Source organism: Paroedura picta, chromosome 8, assembly GCF_049243985.1.
Source record: "Paroedura picta isolate Pp20150507F chromosome 8, Ppicta_v3.0, whole genome shotgun sequence".
NCBI classification, from domain to species: domain Eukaryota; kingdom Metazoa; phylum Chordata; class Lepidosauria; order Squamata; family Gekkonidae; genus Paroedura; species Paroedura picta.
The window spans coordinates 72579423-72598477 of NC_135376.1; the positions used below are offsets into that span (position 1 = coordinate 72579423).

At 42.8% G+C, this 19055-nt stretch overlaps 1 protein-coding gene across 3 annotated transcripts in view; it reads right to left on the reverse strand.

Annotated features, from left to right (window-relative positions):
- Positions 1–6039: 6039 nt before the first annotated feature.
- The window catches only part of PAPSS2 (3'-phosphoadenosine 5'-phosphosulfate synthase 2), a 53655-nt gene continuing 40639 nt past the window's right edge, over positions 6040–19055 (reverse strand). For 2 of the 3 annotated variants that reach the window (XM_077350379.1, XM_077350378.1), the window contains 5 exons: positions 17011–17216; positions 15649–15784; positions 14489–14757; positions 11489–11718; positions 6040–10843 (listed from right to left, as the gene is read on the reverse strand). In XM_077350379.1, coding sequence (XP_077206494.1) covers positions 10702–10843; positions 11489–11718; positions 14489–14757; positions 15649–15784; positions 17011–17216 — 983 coding nt within the window. In that variant the 3' untranslated portion in view covers positions 6040–10701. The remainder of the gene's footprint in view (positions 10844–11488; positions 11719–14488; positions 14758–15648; positions 15785–17010; positions 17217–19055) is intronic. The other variant, XR_013233689.1, reaches the window with a different exon arrangement.

The window sequence follows — 19055 nt, forward strand, 5'->3', positions numbered from 1 at the left end:
TGTGTGGTGAGATACAGAACAGGTTTTCTTTTTAAAAATCCCTTTTAACTCTTTTTCCACCCCTCTCCTTATTTTGCAGTACTAAATTATGAGGATATTGATGCATCTGCATTACTTGAAATGGCCAGTTATTTATTATGTTCACCATACTGAAAGTTGAATTCGTCCAGCCCACTCAGCTAAGAGCAGGGCCTTCTTCCTTTTCCACCAGAAGACACCAAAATGTTAGCCTCTTAACCTATGGTATTTTCTGGGTTTTTTTTAAGGGATGGTGGTAGTGAGCATATCGTCCACAAGGCAGAAACTGAGCCTGTTTTTTTAAGAATGGATTTTTATCTCCTTAGCCAAATGAAGCATGGAATTGGGATCACTGTGGGTAGTTGTGAGTTTTCTGCATTATGAAGGGGATTGGACTAGATTACTCTGGAGGGCTCTGCCAACTCTATGATTCTGTGATGCATCAGGCAGCCATAATGCAATGGTTGATTATTTGGAAATAGGTCCTCGTGTTGTGAATTGGCTTTTCAGATGAACATGCATAGGAATGCACCTAGGAGATGATAGTGTTCTGTTCTTCTTACTTATCAACCAGGTGCATTAATACCATTGATACAGTGTTCACACATGAGGATACTTTCACTTCCTGTTCCGAGTCTGAATAACGGGGAGTAGAGGTGATAATGCAGTGGCTTTTGCCCAGCCTTTTTCCTACTTTGAAATGAGAATATATAGATTTTTAAAAAAGAAACTTTTCCAGTTTAAATAATACATTGAACCTATTTTAATGCTTTATCGTCATTTAGCAATAAATGATTCGCAGATAATGTTCAGGGTATTTCATTCAATGTCGTGCCGAATGCTCTCCTCCCATTCCCTCTGCTCATCTGTGGAATTCTGCGGAGATTTCTCTTTCGTTGGCCTCCGTGCTGAGTAGGGTGGCTGCATGTGCCTTTCAGTGTGCAGTAGAGCACATCATGCCAGCCTGCAGCAAGCTCCCCAGTTGATTGTCACAATATTTTAAAAAATCTTGTTTGGTTTGTGCTGATACAATTTGTCCTTTATGAGGTTTCAAGGATATATTTGTTATGAACATAATCTGGATTTAATATAGAAATCAGTGTACAACATTACAAATAAGTATCATCATTTGATTTCTTTATCATTACCCTTCATGTATACCTATTGTTCATCTTATTTTTGTGTGTATAAGGGAAACCAGTCTACAAAAGAGCACCCTGTTTTTTGCTGCCCTTTTCCAGTTCTTCTGTACACCTTTTGTTTGTTTTATTTGTAGAGTGGTCACTCTAGCCTTTTTCAACCTTTTGACTGCATAATATCCTCTGAACATTTTTGCAGTCTTCAAGATAATCTTGAAGTGGTATCAGCTGGCTGTGCCTCCCTGACACACCCACGGAAGTGACATGTCACCGGAAGTGACATCACCCAGAGGCCCCTTAACCAACACCAAGAGGGGTAGGCTCCCTCTTTCCTTCCAACCCATGCACCCAGAATATAATATACCAAACAGCCACTCTATCCAACCAACCCCAAGAAGACTCATGTGGCTGGAGAGCAGAGGCTGGCTGAGCCAACTGCTCGGCTCAAAATGCCAGGCTGCAGCAGTGGGCAGGAGCTAAGTCCTGGTTCCCACCCACCCGCAAGCCTTGAAACTACACAGCAAAGAGCCTCTGGAAATATCACTCAGAAACTAGATATTCAAGTCATTTTAAAATTCTGATACGGTTATTTATTTATCATATGGCAGCCAGGCAAGGGATGTTTGAAGGTGGTTTGCCATTGCCTGCCTCCACGTCATAACCCCTAGTGTTCCTTGGAGGAACCCAAATCCTTGGAGGTCTCCCATCCAGATACTAGCCGTGGTCAGCCTACTTAGTTTCTGAGATCTAATGGGATGAGGCTTGCTTGGGCTATCCTGATCAGGGTCTGACCCAGTAGAAGTTAATCATGCTTCGGTCCCACTGTGACTTGTTAGCTGCAACCAACTCTGAATTGGGACCCTCGCGAGGTGCCATTATATCACATACTCTTAATTTTGCTCTCTTTCCAAAAACATAATCCTGGGAATGTTTTGTCCTTTGTTGTTGTTGTTGAAGCAGCCAACTTTTTACTGTGATCCTGCGTATTCTTGAACAGTTCTACCTAATTCACAACCATGATAATGTGGATTATTCTTCATTTTGCACAATTTGGAAGAATCCTTCCAAAGCTCTTCAGCTTGCCTGGAAGTCTAGTTGCCCTGCCAGTTCCTTTCAGATACTTGGCTAGCAATCCTTTTTTCGTAATGGAGGATGTTTTTTTAAAAAATAACAAGTACACCCCTCTGTTCTCTGCTATGCATGTTCATAACAAGAGGCTAGAGCTCTATGTCAAGGTTAGGTTTCTGCAGTTCTTCACTCTCCGAAAGTTGGGGGTGGAAACCCTTTGCTTGGAGCTTCCAATGCTAATACGTTAGTGTGTGAGATGTTGTATGTCTGGTTCTTCATCACATTGAGGATTGCCCACCTAGAATGTGTCTGAAATGGACCTACAAAGAGTATTCTTTTGAACTTTGGTTTATCCATCTCTACAATGAAAATTGTTCTTTTTAGTGCTCTGCCCTTAACTGCATATCAATAGGAAGACATTTTTCTTCTTAGACTTACAAGGCTTTATCAAGACTACATGACTGATGTCAAATTGGGATGTGCATGAACCTTGACTCACTGCTGGGCTCATGCCCCTCTCACTTTTTCAGTGCTTGTCCCTTCCCTTTTCATGCAGAGTATTACCTATAATGGTTGAATCAAGGAGCACTGTGACATACAAATACTGGAACAGAATTTAACAGGAGTTGGTCTGCCACACACAAACCAGAATTCTAAACCAGAACTTAATCCAGGTTTAGAATCCCTCTTTGTGTGGTAGAAACTTAACTAGAGTTGCATGCCTATATTTGAATTCCACGAGTCCTCTGTGCTAAAAGGAAAGGAGGGAGGAGTGAAATGATGTGCAATTCTAGCAATGGGCCAAGTTCATACACATTATGGGGTAATGTTGGCTAAAAGTGGTCACTGAATGCTCCCTAAGAATCTTTGGTCAGGCTGTAAACTATAAGCAGCAAATATGTTATCACTGGCAAACCACTGCTGTTTTGGCATCCAGTGGCAACTGGCAGGGTGACTCAGGACCTTCAAGGCAAGAAACATTCAGAAGAGGTCTGCCACTGCCTACCTCTGCATAGAAGCCACGGGCTTCCTTGGAGATCTCCCTATAGAGGTTGACCCTGCTTAGCTTCCTAGGTTGGGCTATCCAGGTCAGGGCATCTGCTACTGCTTTAGCACAAAGCAGAATTTCTTGGATCACAAGAACACAATAATACAAACAATTGTGCCCAATGGTCAAAGACAGCAAAGAGCCCCACAAGGTTTGATAAGTGTAATGGGGCTTTGGATCCATTTACATACTAGGTAAAGCCATATATGTTACAAGGCTGTAGCAAAACATTTGCAACTGTGCTTTTTTTCCTATGTGCTACTGCTACTTTTTTTCCACATGGTTTTTAGGATCAAGCAAAATGATGTGTGTTATGACCACAATGGCAAAGTGTAAATGGGGAAATGCAAATAAACTGTCTGGCCTCTTTAAGAGGTCCAACTCTGTCTTTGCATTCTATTTCATTTCCTGAGCAGATTCTTCATTTTCTTAGGTGGGGGAACTTTACTCACATTAGAATTGTTCAGTTTGGAATGTTTGTTTAAGAAGACCTGTTTTTTATGTACCCTCTTTTTTATTACCTGTCATCTCAAAGCAGCTTATAATCACCTACCTATCCTCTCCGCACAACAGAATTCCTGTGAGGTATGTGAGGCTGAGAGAGAACTAACTGGCCCAAGGTCACCCAACTTGGCTGTATGTGGAGGAGTCGGGAGTCAAACCCAATTCTCTGGATTAGAGGCCGCTGCTCTTAACCACTAGGCCAAGCTGGCTCTCCTGTATGTTGTCATATTTGTTTCCTAGAGATATGTTCTATTACAGAGTTCTAGATTATAAATTTACATTCTTCACAAGGTTTTGGTCTTCAAATGAGCAGTCAGTCTCTAAAGAGAACCACTTCCTGGGCATCTAAAGCAACTAATGTAACCTGTTTCATTTTCTTGTCTACGCATGCCAGTTTCCCCTATCATAAAGATTTGTCATCTCATTAATTACTTATGAAATAAGTATTTGTTCCCATACATTATATGTATCATGGAAGTTAGACTTTCTCAGTTGTTGTCTGGGTCAGCATGGAGTACAAAAGCAAGTCTGGTTTGTATCTCTTCCCCCTTACATAGAACATACTCCATGATTAGCCTTATACGAGTTAGAAGAAGAAGAGTTTGTTTTTATACCCCACTTTTCACTACTTGAAGGAGTCCCGAAGGAGCTTGAACTCACCTTCTCTTGCTGTCACCACAATGGACACCCTGTGAGTTATGTGGGGCTGATAGAACTGTGACTAGCCCCACAGTCATTCAGCTGGCTGCATGTGAAGGAACAGGGAATCAAACCTGGTACTCCAAATTAAAGGCTGCTGCTTTTAGTCGCTGCACTGTGCTGGCTTTCTCCCTTAATACAACCCTGTACCACAAGGCTTTTGTTGAGACAAGTCCCGAGATCCCCACTGTAGCCTTTTGGTGGTCAAACTGAACCCACCTTCCACTTATTTTCAGCAGCAAAAAACCTGGTTGGATGTAACGATTGCGCTAGAGCCTATGAATGTTGCAAGAGGGAGGAAGGTAATTGCCATTCCTCAACCAGCATAGGCTTTTATCGGTGAAGATTTTCCAACTGGAACTTCTGTTCTTAGCAGAGACTAGGGAAAAATCCGTTTAGTCTTCTGCCCAGACATCTGCTCAGGCACTTACTGGTCCACCTCAGTTTCTCTACTGCTGCCATCTGGCCTGGAGAAAAAGGGCCTGTTCCTTTAGCAAATTGGAGGAGATGCTTCATGTTGGCATGAACTAAAGGCCGTTTTTTAAAAGAGACTCTGCACCTGCTCCTTGTTGTCCTCCCTGGCTGCTGCCTTGGGGGCTGACCTGCCACTCTGCCACCGGCTCACCTTTAGTGCTCTCAGGTGGCCACCATGGCTGGGGCTCCCCCTCAGCATGGTACTGCGCAGCTGCTGCTGGCAGCACCCCTGAGTGGGCGGCAGGAAGTCAGGGGCACTGGCGGGAAAGCAAGTGGAGCAAGGGCTCAGGTGGCGACGACGTCCCTCAGCAAAAGACTACCCCCCCCAGGCCTCAGTAAAACTGTCAAGCATTGACCTGTCCCCGTTGATAAAAAGGTTAGGGACCACTGTCCTAGTAAACAGCCATCCCATTAATCCTCAAGGATGTAGGTAATTTTAGTATCCAGTTCAGTAGGCGATTCTATTGCCCCTTTCCTGTGGCCACCCTGTCTCAGGCCGCTCATGGGTTTGCCCATGTCTTTTCTGCTCTGCTGCCAGCCCTCAGTGGTCCCCGCCCCCCATTTACTGAGCACCACTGTCTTTTTCTTCCCCCCAATGAATCACTAAACCTCATTCAGTCTGTATGAGTAAAGCCCCTAAATTAATGGCCATGGTCCTCAAAAGCTGTTAACATTCAAGTGCAAGCATTGTTCACTGCCAAGCTATCGTGAACATTCCAAGACCATACTAAGGCCCGGATTTGAGAGCTTACGTGTATAAAGAAACCAGAATATTCCCCGGTACCTTTGAGCCAATGGCCTATTGATATTAAAACACTAATATAAGGAAATGCTGTAGGATTTTTCCACTGTTGTTGCAACAATCTTATATTGGAGGACTCCACCACTGAAGAAGATATTGAAAACTGAAATGATCTAGAAAACGTTATGACTTATTCTTCATGTATATAAAAAACATTAGAATTGAATATATATATTATTACAAGAATATTGCCTTGGTAAGGTTCTTTGTTTTTCTGTTGATATTCTACTGTGAATCTTCCTTTTTTTCGTGTTGTAATCTTATTATATAAAGAAAGAGCCAGAACATAGTGAAATATAGAAAAATTTATTGATATTAAAGGTGAATTCTAGTAGCAGATTGCCAAATTAAGGGGACGTGTTAGGCATGAAATATACCAATTAGGTGAGACATTTCAGTCTCATGTCTGTAATAAATATGCAATAAAATATTATAGGCTATATACTTTTAAAAAAAAATTAAAAGGGATAGTACAACATATGGGGTGTGACCATTTGGAAAGATAATGAACAGAGCATTAGGGTTAAAAACAGAAAATACATCAGCGCTATTAAAATATTAATTAAAAATTATGTTTATCTTCAAGGTCCCTTCCAGAGGGCTTGGCTATAAAAAGGCACTATTGCTAGTATACATTAGCTCGTAATGTTTCAATGGGAGCCATCTGTGCAATCTCTCTTTAAATCAGTGCTGCTTATAGGAGATCCAATGCAAGCCTCATCTAGAGCGTAAGTTGAGCGGCAAAGAACACTTCATGTATTCTGCCCAGTGGCCACACTCAGGGGACATATAACAACATCAGTTTTGTTCTTTTCTCCAAAGGCTTAGACAGTATAAAACACTGAAAAGGTATAGAAGGCATGCCCATACACAATTTTGAGACGGTAAAGATGCCTTTGCTGCATAATCACAAGAGGGAATAAGGAAATCAGAGCACAATCTTAAAAAAAGAAAATGATTGCTGTATAAAACTACTTGATTAGACAGACTTTAAACTATGGGCACAATTCAGCCTGTGCTGGGGGCACTGGGGGGGAGGGGTGGCATTCATCTATCCACATATGGGAAGGAGACTTGTGTGGGGAGTGGGATTCTACCATGGATGCAGAATGCCTGGAGGATGAAAGGCCTGCGTGATACTAGACCCTTTCCCATCTTTTGTTATTTATGTGATAGGAATAATCTGAATTAAACTTGATTTGTTTCTATTTAGGATATACATTCAGTGTTTTATACTGCTGCATTATGACAAGTGAACATTAAAAGCATATCGTTCAGTGCGTTAATCAGTAAATCTCAAACACAATATTGGGCAAAAATGCTGATTCAGTGCCAATAACTCCAAAAGAATGATGTTGTCACAAGCCTCAACTAGTTCTAGTTGGCAGTGAATTCTGCTGGATACATCATCCTCTCCAAGAAAGTAATGTAGGAAGTTCAGGAGTACCCCCGATCAGTTTGCCACACTCTTATGAAGGGTCTCTGCATGACTATAAGAACCTTCCCCCACCCCAGGCAATTCAGTAAATGGAATGTAAAGCCTACATTATGTATCTCTTTATTCTGCACTAATAATGACATTCACAGGGCTATTCCACACACGTTGGATGATACACTTTCAATGCACTTTAGAATTAGACCACCTTGTTTCACACAAGAAGGTCCAGGTGCAAAAACATATTCAAAATCCATTATCCAATATGCACAGAACAGCCTTTAGTGTCCTATGAAAGCACTCTGCCATCAATAATAAAAGATAGGAATGGCCAAGCCCAGGACCATATAGAGTTATAACCTGCTAAGGAAGCATTGACCCTCAAAAGCTTATTCCTTGGAAATCTTGTTTGTCTTTAAGGTGCTGCTGGACTCAAACCTTGCTCTACCTTTCCATTTAAGCCAATGGTGCGGCTGGTGCTAGTTGTTGGCTGTTTCCCTTCAGTGTAAATGCCTTTGTCGATCGCAACAACAGCAGTGAGACACAAAACAAGAGAGAATTTCTGGCATTTTCCACTAGGCAAAAGCCTTTCTATAAATTTAATACGCAAATGTGCCTCTAATAGATAGGCTGGCACAAAGGGCCAGAGTTTTTGTCAAACTGTGTCAATTTTCCAAGCTGGGAGCCTGTGATTGTATATAGAAGTGGAAGCATAACCACAGTGGAACTTTCCTCCAGCACAATAAAATCAGAGTCCAGTAGCACCTTTAAGACCAACAAAGATTTATTCAAGGCGTGAGACTTAGTCGAGCTTGCACTCGAAAGCTCATGCCTTGAAAAAATCTTTGTTGGTCTTAAAAGTGCTACTAGACTCTGGTTTTATTGTGCTACTTCAAACCAACATGGCTACCCATTTGAATCTTTCCTCCAGTAGCACAGGACAGCACCGCAAGACTTCTGGGGGTAGAAAACTTTCTGCTCACCTAGCCCTAAACCTCAGCTGTCTAGAACAATACAGGGGAGACGTACTTTTCCTTTCAATGCAATATATGGGAAAGGGTCTTTTTTGGGGTGGGGAGGCAGGGACGTATGCCTCAAGATTTCCAGGATACCTTTTGCTCCTAGAGCAGAGGTAGTCAAACTGTGGCCCTCCAGATGTTCATGGACTACAATTCCCATGAGCCCCTGCCAGCTAACACTGGCAGGGGTCATGGGAATTGTAGTCCATGGACATCTGGAGAGCGCCGCAGTTTGACTACCCCTGTCCTAGAGCCTATGTAAGTGAAGCTCCCCTTCCTCTCTTTTAAACTGATGCTCAATGAGCTTCGACATTCTCCTAGACAGCAATGCTCAGTCCTAATCAGCAAATTTCTTTAGGGGTGAGGTGCTTCTTATGTACAAACATATTTCAGTATACCTGAGGATCTCCCTCAGAGTATGAGGAAACCTTTGAGAAACCCTATTCCACTGCCCTAGTGATAGGCGCTTGGCCAATATTTCCTATTGGAGGAGTCTAAGTGCTTCATGTTTTATTTATTTTTTTAATCCATACAATAACCTTGTAAACTAAGCCAGGCTTATTCTCTCCAGTTTGCAAATGAGGGCTGAGTGACCTGCTTGCATGACCACCTACAGAAGCCATGATGATTCAAATGAGGTATGGGTGACTTCCCAGTTCACAGCCACTGCCCTACAGCAGCAAATTGCCGTAACTACACCATGAGAAAATGAGCTGAACCATCAGCTCACGGTCTTCGTGAAACAGCAGTTAATAAATCACAAGCCAACTGGCATTCATATTTAAGGGAACAACATTCAGTTAAGCAAAAAAACAGTTCATTCGTACCAAATATCTCTCTGCATATGCTGGTGCATTTGGGTTCATCACAATCTCCACTTCTGCTTTACTAAGAAGTTCACATTCTCATGATTGTGTAGGAAAATAAAGATTAAAAGATAAGAAATGGGCCAGAAAAAAAAAATTAAGGGCTTTTAAAAAAGATAGTAGGATAACCCAAGCTAGCCCAATCTCTTCAGATCTTGGAAGCTACCCAGGGTTAGCCCTTGTTAGTATTTGGAAGGGAAGCCACCAATGACAAAAAAGGGATAATTGTACCCTAAAGCAGGAGTAGTCAACCTGTGGTCCTCCAGATGTTCATGGACTACAATTCCCATGAGCCCCTGCCAGCGTTTGCTGGTAGGGGCTCATGGGAATTATAGTCCATGAACATCTGGAGGACCACAGGTTGACTACCCCTGCCCTAAAGCGTTCCGCAGCACTTTCCCTTAGTGCCTTCACTGGGTCACATCCTATCCTGATCCACATTGCTTGAAACTCCTCCCGTGACCTTTTTCCTCACATAGAAAGATGAATTTAGCTGTAGGAGTTATGATCCAGTTTAAATGAAGAAGATAGGAAGTGAAGAGAAACTAAACAATCGACAATTCCTTATTATGGTATACATTCTGAGGTAACTTTAACTTCAGTCTTTGCTTCCTTCACATCACAATAGAAAGAAATCAACAGAAGCCAGAAGTGATGCAAAAATGTCTACAAGTAATTAGAGGTTCTTGCCTTGCCTCTCTCAAGTCAAAACATCTGACTGCACAAACTTGTGTTTGTTTTTTTAATTTCTTCTTTCAGGGAACCCTTCCTAGATGATCTCACTTGTTCCTGGACTCCTGGTTATTGGCCAGGAGTCCAGAGTGTAGTCTATGATTGTACTTTCTGTTCACATGGGTTGGTGGTCATATCTGCCAGGCTTGCTGTCACACTGCTTGGATTGAGAGCGTGCCTTACATCACACCTAACATTCGCTTGACTCTAGGTTGCGGGGTAAAATTGGCATGTTTATCCTTCACTGTTAATTTTATTGAAGTAGAACTGATAAGCTTCAAAGGGAGCCTGGGTTACCTCAGGAACACCAACTGAAAATCTTTGGCCTCAAAAGCTGGCACTTAAAAATTTGGAAGTGAATTTTGGAACTCACTGCCATCACAGTATGACTGCTGACAGAAAGTTGGGTATTATCCTGGTGTTTCCTGGTCTTGCTATATCAATGAGTCAGGATATAACTCCAACAGTTCTGTTATCAAGCCCCTATAAGGAAATGAAGGCCATAGTGGAGTTATGGCAGAAGCTCCTCATTCAATTTGCTGCTTCTCAAAAAACCTTGTTTTCCCAACACTGGGTAAAAAGTTAAATTCCTCAAAGGAGATACACGAATGGTATCATCCCCTCCAAAAGAGGCTAAGTGACCAATTGGACACTTATCATTGAGATCTCTACTTTCATATATACAGTTACAAAATTCTGCTTATGGCTTTGCCCTGCAAATAAAAGGCCATCTGATATCTTCAGGGTGGGTGGGTGGGGGTGGGGTGGGGAATCAGGCCTGGGGGGAAATGCCCACGAATAAAAACAGAAAAATTAAAAGAAGCCAAAGCATAATAGCATATGTATCAATTGATAGAGCTCATCGTTAAACAAAGGCTTTTCAACATAAAAGTAGGATTAATTATTTTTCCCCAGGGACGTGTAGTATTCTGTCAACACTTTCCATGCTTTAGGTGCCATGAAGCCATCTGGGGGATTTTCACCGTCACGAGCCAGCTTCCTCATGCGTGTGCCAGAAATGAAGTCAAATTCATTGTGCCTAGTAAAGAAAGAGCAGGAAGTCACAGTCGAATGATATTTACACAAAAGCCTGAAATTGACAGGTTATGCAAGTAAACTATAATTCATACAATTTCTGCAACGAGGTACACTTTCCCCTCTATAGGGTGCCATCTGATAACATTCAGTGTGCTGATAACATTCAGAAACAATGAGGTGTAGCGGTTAGAGTGTCGGACTAGGATCTGGGAACCCCAGGTCCAAAGCTCCCTGGATTACCTTGAGCCAATCACACACGAGAGTCCTGGTGGAACACAATTGCCAGCTGAGATCCAGGCCCTGCAGGACATATAACAGTTCCACAGGGCCTGTAAAACTGAGCTATTCTGCTGGGCTTATTACTGACTGCAGGCGTCTTCCATTGTTGGTCTCCTGGTTCACCCCCCTCCCCTTCCCCAAGCAACCTTTCTAATGGACTGCTTGGTATGTGTTTTAAATTTGAGATTTTATTAGTTATAAATTATTTTATAAATTTTTATTTTTGCTTATTATAGCTTGCCACCCTGAGCCTACCGTGAAAAATAAGATCATCCAATTGCAAGCCAAGCTCGTAAATGATCATATTTGCCGCGCTATTTCTATACAGGTTCTTCTAGCACATATACCTGTATGGAAAGAACCTTACCTGTCAGGATCATAGAATAACATTGCCTTTTGTACTTTGTTGTATGCAGCTACTCGGAAGGGAATGATTTCCACAGAGGTGAGTCCTGGAGCCATGCTGAGCACCTTTCCGCCTTGTGTTGGTTCATACAGATCCTTCTTGGTTTCAGGGTGGGGCATCCCGGCCGGATCTCGCCCCACAATGTAGAAATTGGCTCCAGAAATCATTCGAGCCCTGCAGTGCCACTGGACCTGAGAAGGTGCCATACAATCAGAATGCTATTGATGAGGAACCTCACACATTTAAGAAAGGTTTTTTTAAAGAGCATTTTATACTGATGCAAACCAGATCTCCAGTAAAAATGTATCAATGGTAGTACACTCTGGCTCTGGATACACAATAGACATAATTGAAGGGAAAGCTCGGACAATAGGGATAACTATTTTCAGAGCCACAGCTTTTCATTAACTCCACACAAGCATGCTTTTTAGCGTGGCATTGTTTATTTTGTTTTAATAGAATGAAGTACTTATTATTACAATTCTCATAAAGACAGAAAGTCCATGTGAAAGAAATAGCTGGCGAATTCTCACATTCCTTCCAGTAATTTCCCAGCATTTTGTCTGTCAAATAACCAATGTTTCTTGGCCACGTTGTTATTGCTGGCTGGTGAGGAGAATTTTATGACTCCCCCATTTCCAAGGACTGCTGAGCAGGAGCTGGAAAGGATATCTCCGCTCTCCTTCGACAGGAAGTTACAGATCCATGGTTTCCTACATGACTGCATGTCCAGGGTGTTACATTACTTCGTAGCATAGACATCTGTAGGCTCCCACAGTGCCTTCACCAAGATTCAAGGCTCAGGAGAACTAGGTGTTCGAAGCTGCAGGTAAGTTTAGATCTACACATGACATTAAGCTCCTGTCCTCCAGTGCTGCTTGGCCTTTGACCCCTCCTTAGAGTTGCTAGGTCACGACAGAATAACCATAGAACCCCCACAAACAGCAAAATCATGCTGTCAGGAAACCTGCACAACTGTGACCCTCCAAGCAGAGTGCAGCCCATCAAACCCATCGAAGGGCTCCTATCTGCCTGGGCTTCAAAAGCAAATGCTTTCTCAAGGCTCTGTCCAGCAAGTTCTACTGAATGGCAGGGTAAAAGCAGCTAAAGTAAATACCCAATCTAATAAATTTGCTTTAGGATGCTTGACTGATTTCACACTCCACAGGAGTCCGTGGGGTGAAGACTGGCATTTCAGGACGGAACAACTGTGCAGTGTGTTGTATATTTTCAGCTGGAAAGGCCTGCAATACCCTCCTCTGACCAGCAGTTCAAGTAGCTCTGCAAGCTGCTGCCCAATATGCATAGCTCCCCTACAGTTGATTATGTCACGGCCCTTGCGCTTCCTGGCCCCCACTTCCCAGAGTTCTTGGTCTGCCCAGTTTCTTCCTGCTAACAGTGCATATTCTGAATCCTTGAGAGCCAGTGTGATGTCATGGTTAAAGTGCCGGACTAGGATCTGGGTTCTAATCCCCACTTGTGCCATGAAACTTGCTAGGTGATTTTGGGCCTGCCACATGACTCTCAGCCTGAGGGAGCCAGGCAATGGTAAACACCCTCCCAAACATCTCTTGGCTGGCAGCCAGAAAATCTTAGGATCTCCTGGCTATATGACACACATGACATATGAAGAAGAAGAAGAAGAAGAGTTGGCTCTTATATGCCACTTTTCTCTACCCGAAGGAGGCTCAAAGCGGCTTACAGTCGCCTTCTCTTTCCTCTCCCCACAACAGACACCCTGTGAGGTGGGTGAGGCTGAGAGAGCCCTGATATCACTGGTTGGTCAGAACAGCTTTATCAGTGCTGTGGAGAGCCCAAGGTCACCCAGCTGGCTGCATGTGGGGGAGCAGGGAATCAAACCCGGCATGCCAGATTAGAAGTCCGCACTCCTAACCACTACATCAAACAAATCAATAAATAATCCAGATCCTTCTTCTTCCTGTCCATGTCTCCACCCCTAAGACCCAGTGTGGTATAGTGCTTAACAGCAGCAGCTTCTAATCTGGCGAGCTGGGTTTGATTCCCTGCTCCTCCACATGTAACCAGCTGGGTGACCTTGGGCTACTCACAGTTCTGATAGTACTGTTCTCAGAGAGCAGTGACATCAGGGTTCCCTTAGCTCTATCTACCTCACAGGGTGCCTGTTGTGGGGAGAGGAAGGGAAGGCGAATGTAAGCCACTTTCAGACGCCTTCTAATAGAGAAAAGTGGGGTATAAATAACAACTGTTCTTTGCTTTCTTCCTTGTTTCTCAGGCCGCTACCTACAATATCTCACCCTAGCTATCTCATTCCTTGACCAGCATCCATACCACTCCTCTGCCCCACAGGCAGCACACAGCTCTCCCCACCTTGAGCACTACAAGTCCTCTCTCCAATCAGCAACTTTTTGCCCTCCATTGCTTGTCTGCAAGTCTCATTCTCCATCTACCTGTTCTTCAGGTTTCACATTCCCAGATCATTGCCTACTCTATGCACTTCTTACAGCAGGATCCCTGTTTCTTAGCTTCCCTGTACCTCCTGGGGCTTCTTCCCAGTCTTTAGCCCATGGATATGCAAGTCAATCCAACAGCTCACGCATAGAAAATGGATTGTCTTCCAAGCCACTGAACATTCCAAGCCATTATATCAGTTCAGCAAATGGGAGTCAGGTGTACCAGTTTGGTGTAGTGGTTAGGAGTGCGGACTTCTAATCTGGCATGCCGGGTTCGATTCTGCGCTCCCCCACATGCAACCAGCTGGGTGACCTTGGGCTCGCCACGGCACTCATAAATGAAAACAGAATACTAAGGGAGGAGAACCAAGATAAAACATTCAGAATATTTGAACAGAGTAAGGCTAGAAGTGCGGGAGGCCGTAGGGCCCAGAGAGGGCCAGTCATATGGTAACTCACAAGAAGGTAGCATAATGCTAAGTGTTAATTTGTTCTTATGGTTATTATTATTGCCCAGGAAAAGCCCTACCTCTGTTGGTCCAGCATACAACATGGGAGAAGGGAAAATTGCAACAACAGTTGACTTTGGATCCAGGACATGCTCCTCTAGAACTGCAGCATGTTGCTTCATGCGCCAGTCAAGGGGCACATCATCATCCTTGGTCCAGCCACCGAGGGGATGCAGGAGCAGCACAGGATGCTTGTAACCCCTTTCAAGCAGGCGGCGTTTGGTATCTTGCATTAGCAGAGCATGCCCATTGTGCACCGGATTACGCAGCTGGAAAGCAAACACTGCATCTGAAATAGAAGAAGAGTCAAATGTAGAAATCACAGTATTCCGAGTGTGGCAAAACTGACTCATAACAATGCACACTGAGGAGGAGGAGAACTGATATTTTGTGTGTTGCTTTTCACTGCTCAAAGGAATCTCAGGTTAGCTTGCAATTGCCTACCCTTCCTCTCCCCACAACAGACACCCTAGGTAGGTGTGGCTGAGAGACCTAGCCCGAGGTCACCCAAATGGCCGCATGTGGAAGAGTGGGGAATCAAACCTGGTTCTCCAAATTAGAGTCTGCCACTCTTTAACCACCACACCACGCTGGCTGTCAATAGGAAACATGGCACTTTGTCTGCATTAAATACAACAGCTTTTAATCTTTGCCATCATAAACATTGGTGTCTCAGCACATTAAAAATATACACAAATCATGGCAATCATCAAGCAGTTACAAGCAATGTCGTTTTGGCTTGTGTATGATTTGTTCTTGGGAAGTGTTTCAACTGATAGTTGCTTTAATATGCACGCTTGGTGTGTTTGTGTTTTGTTAAGAAACAAATTATCTCCTTAGGGTGCGATCTATGAAAGTTGAGTACTATTTGGTTCCACTGGTATTAGTAGAAGAGAGTCAAGCTCTTTTTATTGTTTCAGAAGAGTTATGCCTCACATTGCTGTCCACTACCTAACATGTATCAATGCTGACTAGTAGACTGTGGTTGGCCATAAGTTCAATGGGTCTGTTTTACACCATTTCCTCAGCAGCTGCAAAGTTGGATTTAGGAAGGGTGCACTGGGCAATTGACTTCAGAGTTTAAGAGTCACCACAGAGAAGGCCTTGCTTCTTCCTCAAAAAGTCATACAGGTATTAAGCATTGCAAACAATATTCTGTATCACAAATGTGAATACTTACCTGCATTCATTTCCTTAAACTTCTGTCTCAGCTCCAAGGGTGTCAAGCGGTACTGGTCCAACCCATCATTCCACTTGATTCTCTCTAGCACGAACAGATCTCCACCAGCCAACCAGTCTCCACTTTCCATAACCATCTATTGAAAGGCATCCCCATTAATTCGGTCAATATGATATTTAAATATAAAAAATGAGTTACAGCCTTTTAGCTAAAGCAAGTCTCAAAAATGGTGTCATAGAGCTGGTACAGAAAAGTGCAGCCAAAATTATTTGGAGACTGGAGCACCTTTTCTACAAGGCAAAGTTGAAGAGTCTGTTTTTTTTTAGTTGAGTATAAAGGAGGACTATGGTGGGATTCAAGAAGAAGAGTTGGTTCAAAGCAGCCTTCCCTTCCTCTCCCCACAACAGACACCCTGTGAGGAGGGGTGAGGCTGAGAGAGTCGTGACAATATTGCTTGGTCAGAACAGCTCTGTCAAGGCTGTGATGAACCCAAGGTTTCTAGCTGGCTGCATGTAGAAGAGTGGGGAATCAAACCCAGCTCGCCAGATTAGAAGATACTGCTCTTAACCACTACACCATCTTGGTTTATACAGCTATGCATGAAGTCAGCAGAGTAAACTGAGAAAAATCTGTTTCCTCTTCCACAATTCTAGAATTTTAGATAGTAAATTTGGAATATGCAAAAGAAGGCACTTCTTGGTAATATATGCAAGTAGTTTGTGGAATTCTATGCGACAAAATGTAGTGATGACTGAAATGGCGCAGAGATAGATTCATGAAAAATAAGTCTATAAATGGGTACTAGCCATGGTGGCTAAATGGAAACTCTATGTTCAGAGGCATATACTACTGAATACCAATTGCATGTGGACAATAACAGGGAAACTTTATCTTCAGCCTTCAAGAAGCATTGCTGTGTACACGGCCACCCGGGGCCCCTGGCCTTCCCACCCCCTCCAGGCCTACTATTGGCCATTTTGGGAAAGGTTGGATGGGTCAACACAACAATATATGGTCATATCACCCGATAAATGTTTAACAAATTTATAAAATATATTAAAAATTAATGAATTCCCACCCTTTCAGGAAACCCTTCCAGGACCACCAAGAAACCCCAGGGTTTCACGAACCCCTAGTTGAGAAACCCTGGAGTAGAGATAAGGTAGAAAGAAGAAATCAAATCAGCTCCTCCAAACTGTCACATAAAAAATATTTTACATAGGACGGGAGGAAGTCTCCTGAGAAAGGCTAACAGACTGGGGACACTGTCAAGGACCTTACGGAGCAGATCATCTCAGCAGTGGGCACATGGGTTCATAGTACTACTGCAACAATAAAAGAACCCACCCTGTCTTCACTTACTTTTACATGTGGATGCTTAGCACAAGTGGTCCCCCAGACACGCGCGCAGCGTTCTTCCTTCCTGTGCTCAAAAAATTCAGGGTTTTTTAGTATTGCCACTCGCCGCCCATTGTACTCCAGTGTAAAGGCGCTGCAACCTTCTAGACATTTCTTATCCTCAGAAGATACTGGGAGCACGATGGGAATGCTCAAGTTAATAATACCATCTGTTAAAAAAACAATGCCATATTTTGCAATTAGGTTATATGAGGGGAGAGACAGAAGATAATTCAATGGGTCATCTGAAAACACTGTGCAATTGGAGGATGCCAATCACCTGGCAGTTTGTATAGAAGTAGGTGTCTTGAGATAACTAGGCAGAGAGTCTTTGACAGTGCTTCAGAAGCTCAACTGAGCTAAAGACCAATTAAGTTTTTAGAAGAGTTGTTTGAACTTTGAAATATTTGACCTTTGCAATAACAAACAATGTTAATATGGCTAATAGGATCTCAGCAAATGCCTTTACTACCCAAAATTTTAAAATTAACTACAGTTGTGCCTATGCTACAGCATATCAGAGATGATTTTGTACATCTGATGTGCACTAATGCTTGACCTATACTGCACATGTATTTAAATGCTGCATTGACATCTTTACAGCATCAAAACTGGGGGTGCTAGCAGAACAACAATCTCCTATAAAAGGTGCTTTATGTACCTTCCTCCTTTGTCAGACTTGAAGTTTTCAAGATTACAGATGCAGTACAGTTTAACTCTTCTCAGTGTAAAACTTGATTCAAATACCACAGTGGGGACAGCAGACCATGCCCAGAAATGTTACTATCCCTATAGCCTGTTTGCCTCTGGTTATCTCAGCAATATTTATGTAACACTTATTTCTTTAGCCAGTTGCCTGGATGCTTCAGACACATTAAGGAATCTAATTCCACCTTTTTCCTAGCCTTGCCCTCTCCCTGTTCTAGCAGTCCAACATTCTTAAAATTAAATGGGTGAGCCTTTCCCCCCACCCAGTTTCTCAGCTTCATCTTCACCTGCTTATGGTTTGTACATAAAAGAGTTATTGAAAGGACAAGATGAGAGCTGGTAACAAGAACAGGAACTCTAACTACTATCCATAAAAATAAAACATAAAGTAAAAATAAAGTCAAAAGATCTGTAATAGCCAATACAATCTCACATAAACACTACAAACCACAGGAAAAATTATTCTTTGATCAAAACTTGGTTAGCTGGAGCTGTCCCTCACCCCCATCTTGTCTACTCTCACCTAAGGGTCTTTCAGTAGTAGTAGGCGGTAGAAATCACACCCACCAATATGGCATGGGGAGTACTACCCTCTGTCAAAAGAAATAATGCTCTGTCCTTTTAATAGAGGTTTGATGGGAAGTTATTTACCAGATTATGTTATTTAATCTCCAAGCCATGAAAAGATTCCATTGACTATTTCTACACATTAAGCCTCTCTTAAAGGGGCAGGATTCCCCCCCCCCCACCGCCTCTTGGCAGCCCTAGACTTGGAATCCCTTAATAGAACAGAAAGCAAAGGATTGTTATTCACAAGGCTAATCAGGAGAATCTGTCTATGGTTTTGGCATAGGTCAGAGGTTATTCCCCCTGCCCTTCTAGCAGTCAGTCATCTACTCCCTGGGTTAGAAGAGGAAAAAACACATGAAAGCCTAGGGGGCTTGTATATAGACTGTAGCCCAATTTAAAATGGTATCATTTCAGACGTTGAACTTGACATATCACATTTGCTACAAAGGCTAAAAAAGAAAAAAAACCCTATTCCCCACAGGAAACTTTTAAAACTATACACGTCTTCAAGCAATCAACTTCAGTACCTGGTCCACTCTCTTAATCTGCTTGGTCTGTAAAGTAGCAGAACAAATTTTGAGCCCAATGGCACCTATAAGACCCACAAAGCTCACACTTAGAAAAAAAAACTTTGTGGGCCTTAAAGGTGCCATTGGACTCAAATTTTGTTCTGCTTGGTCTGTGTAATTGAAGAGTTTACCTTACCTTCATCAGTGAAAATATAATTTTAA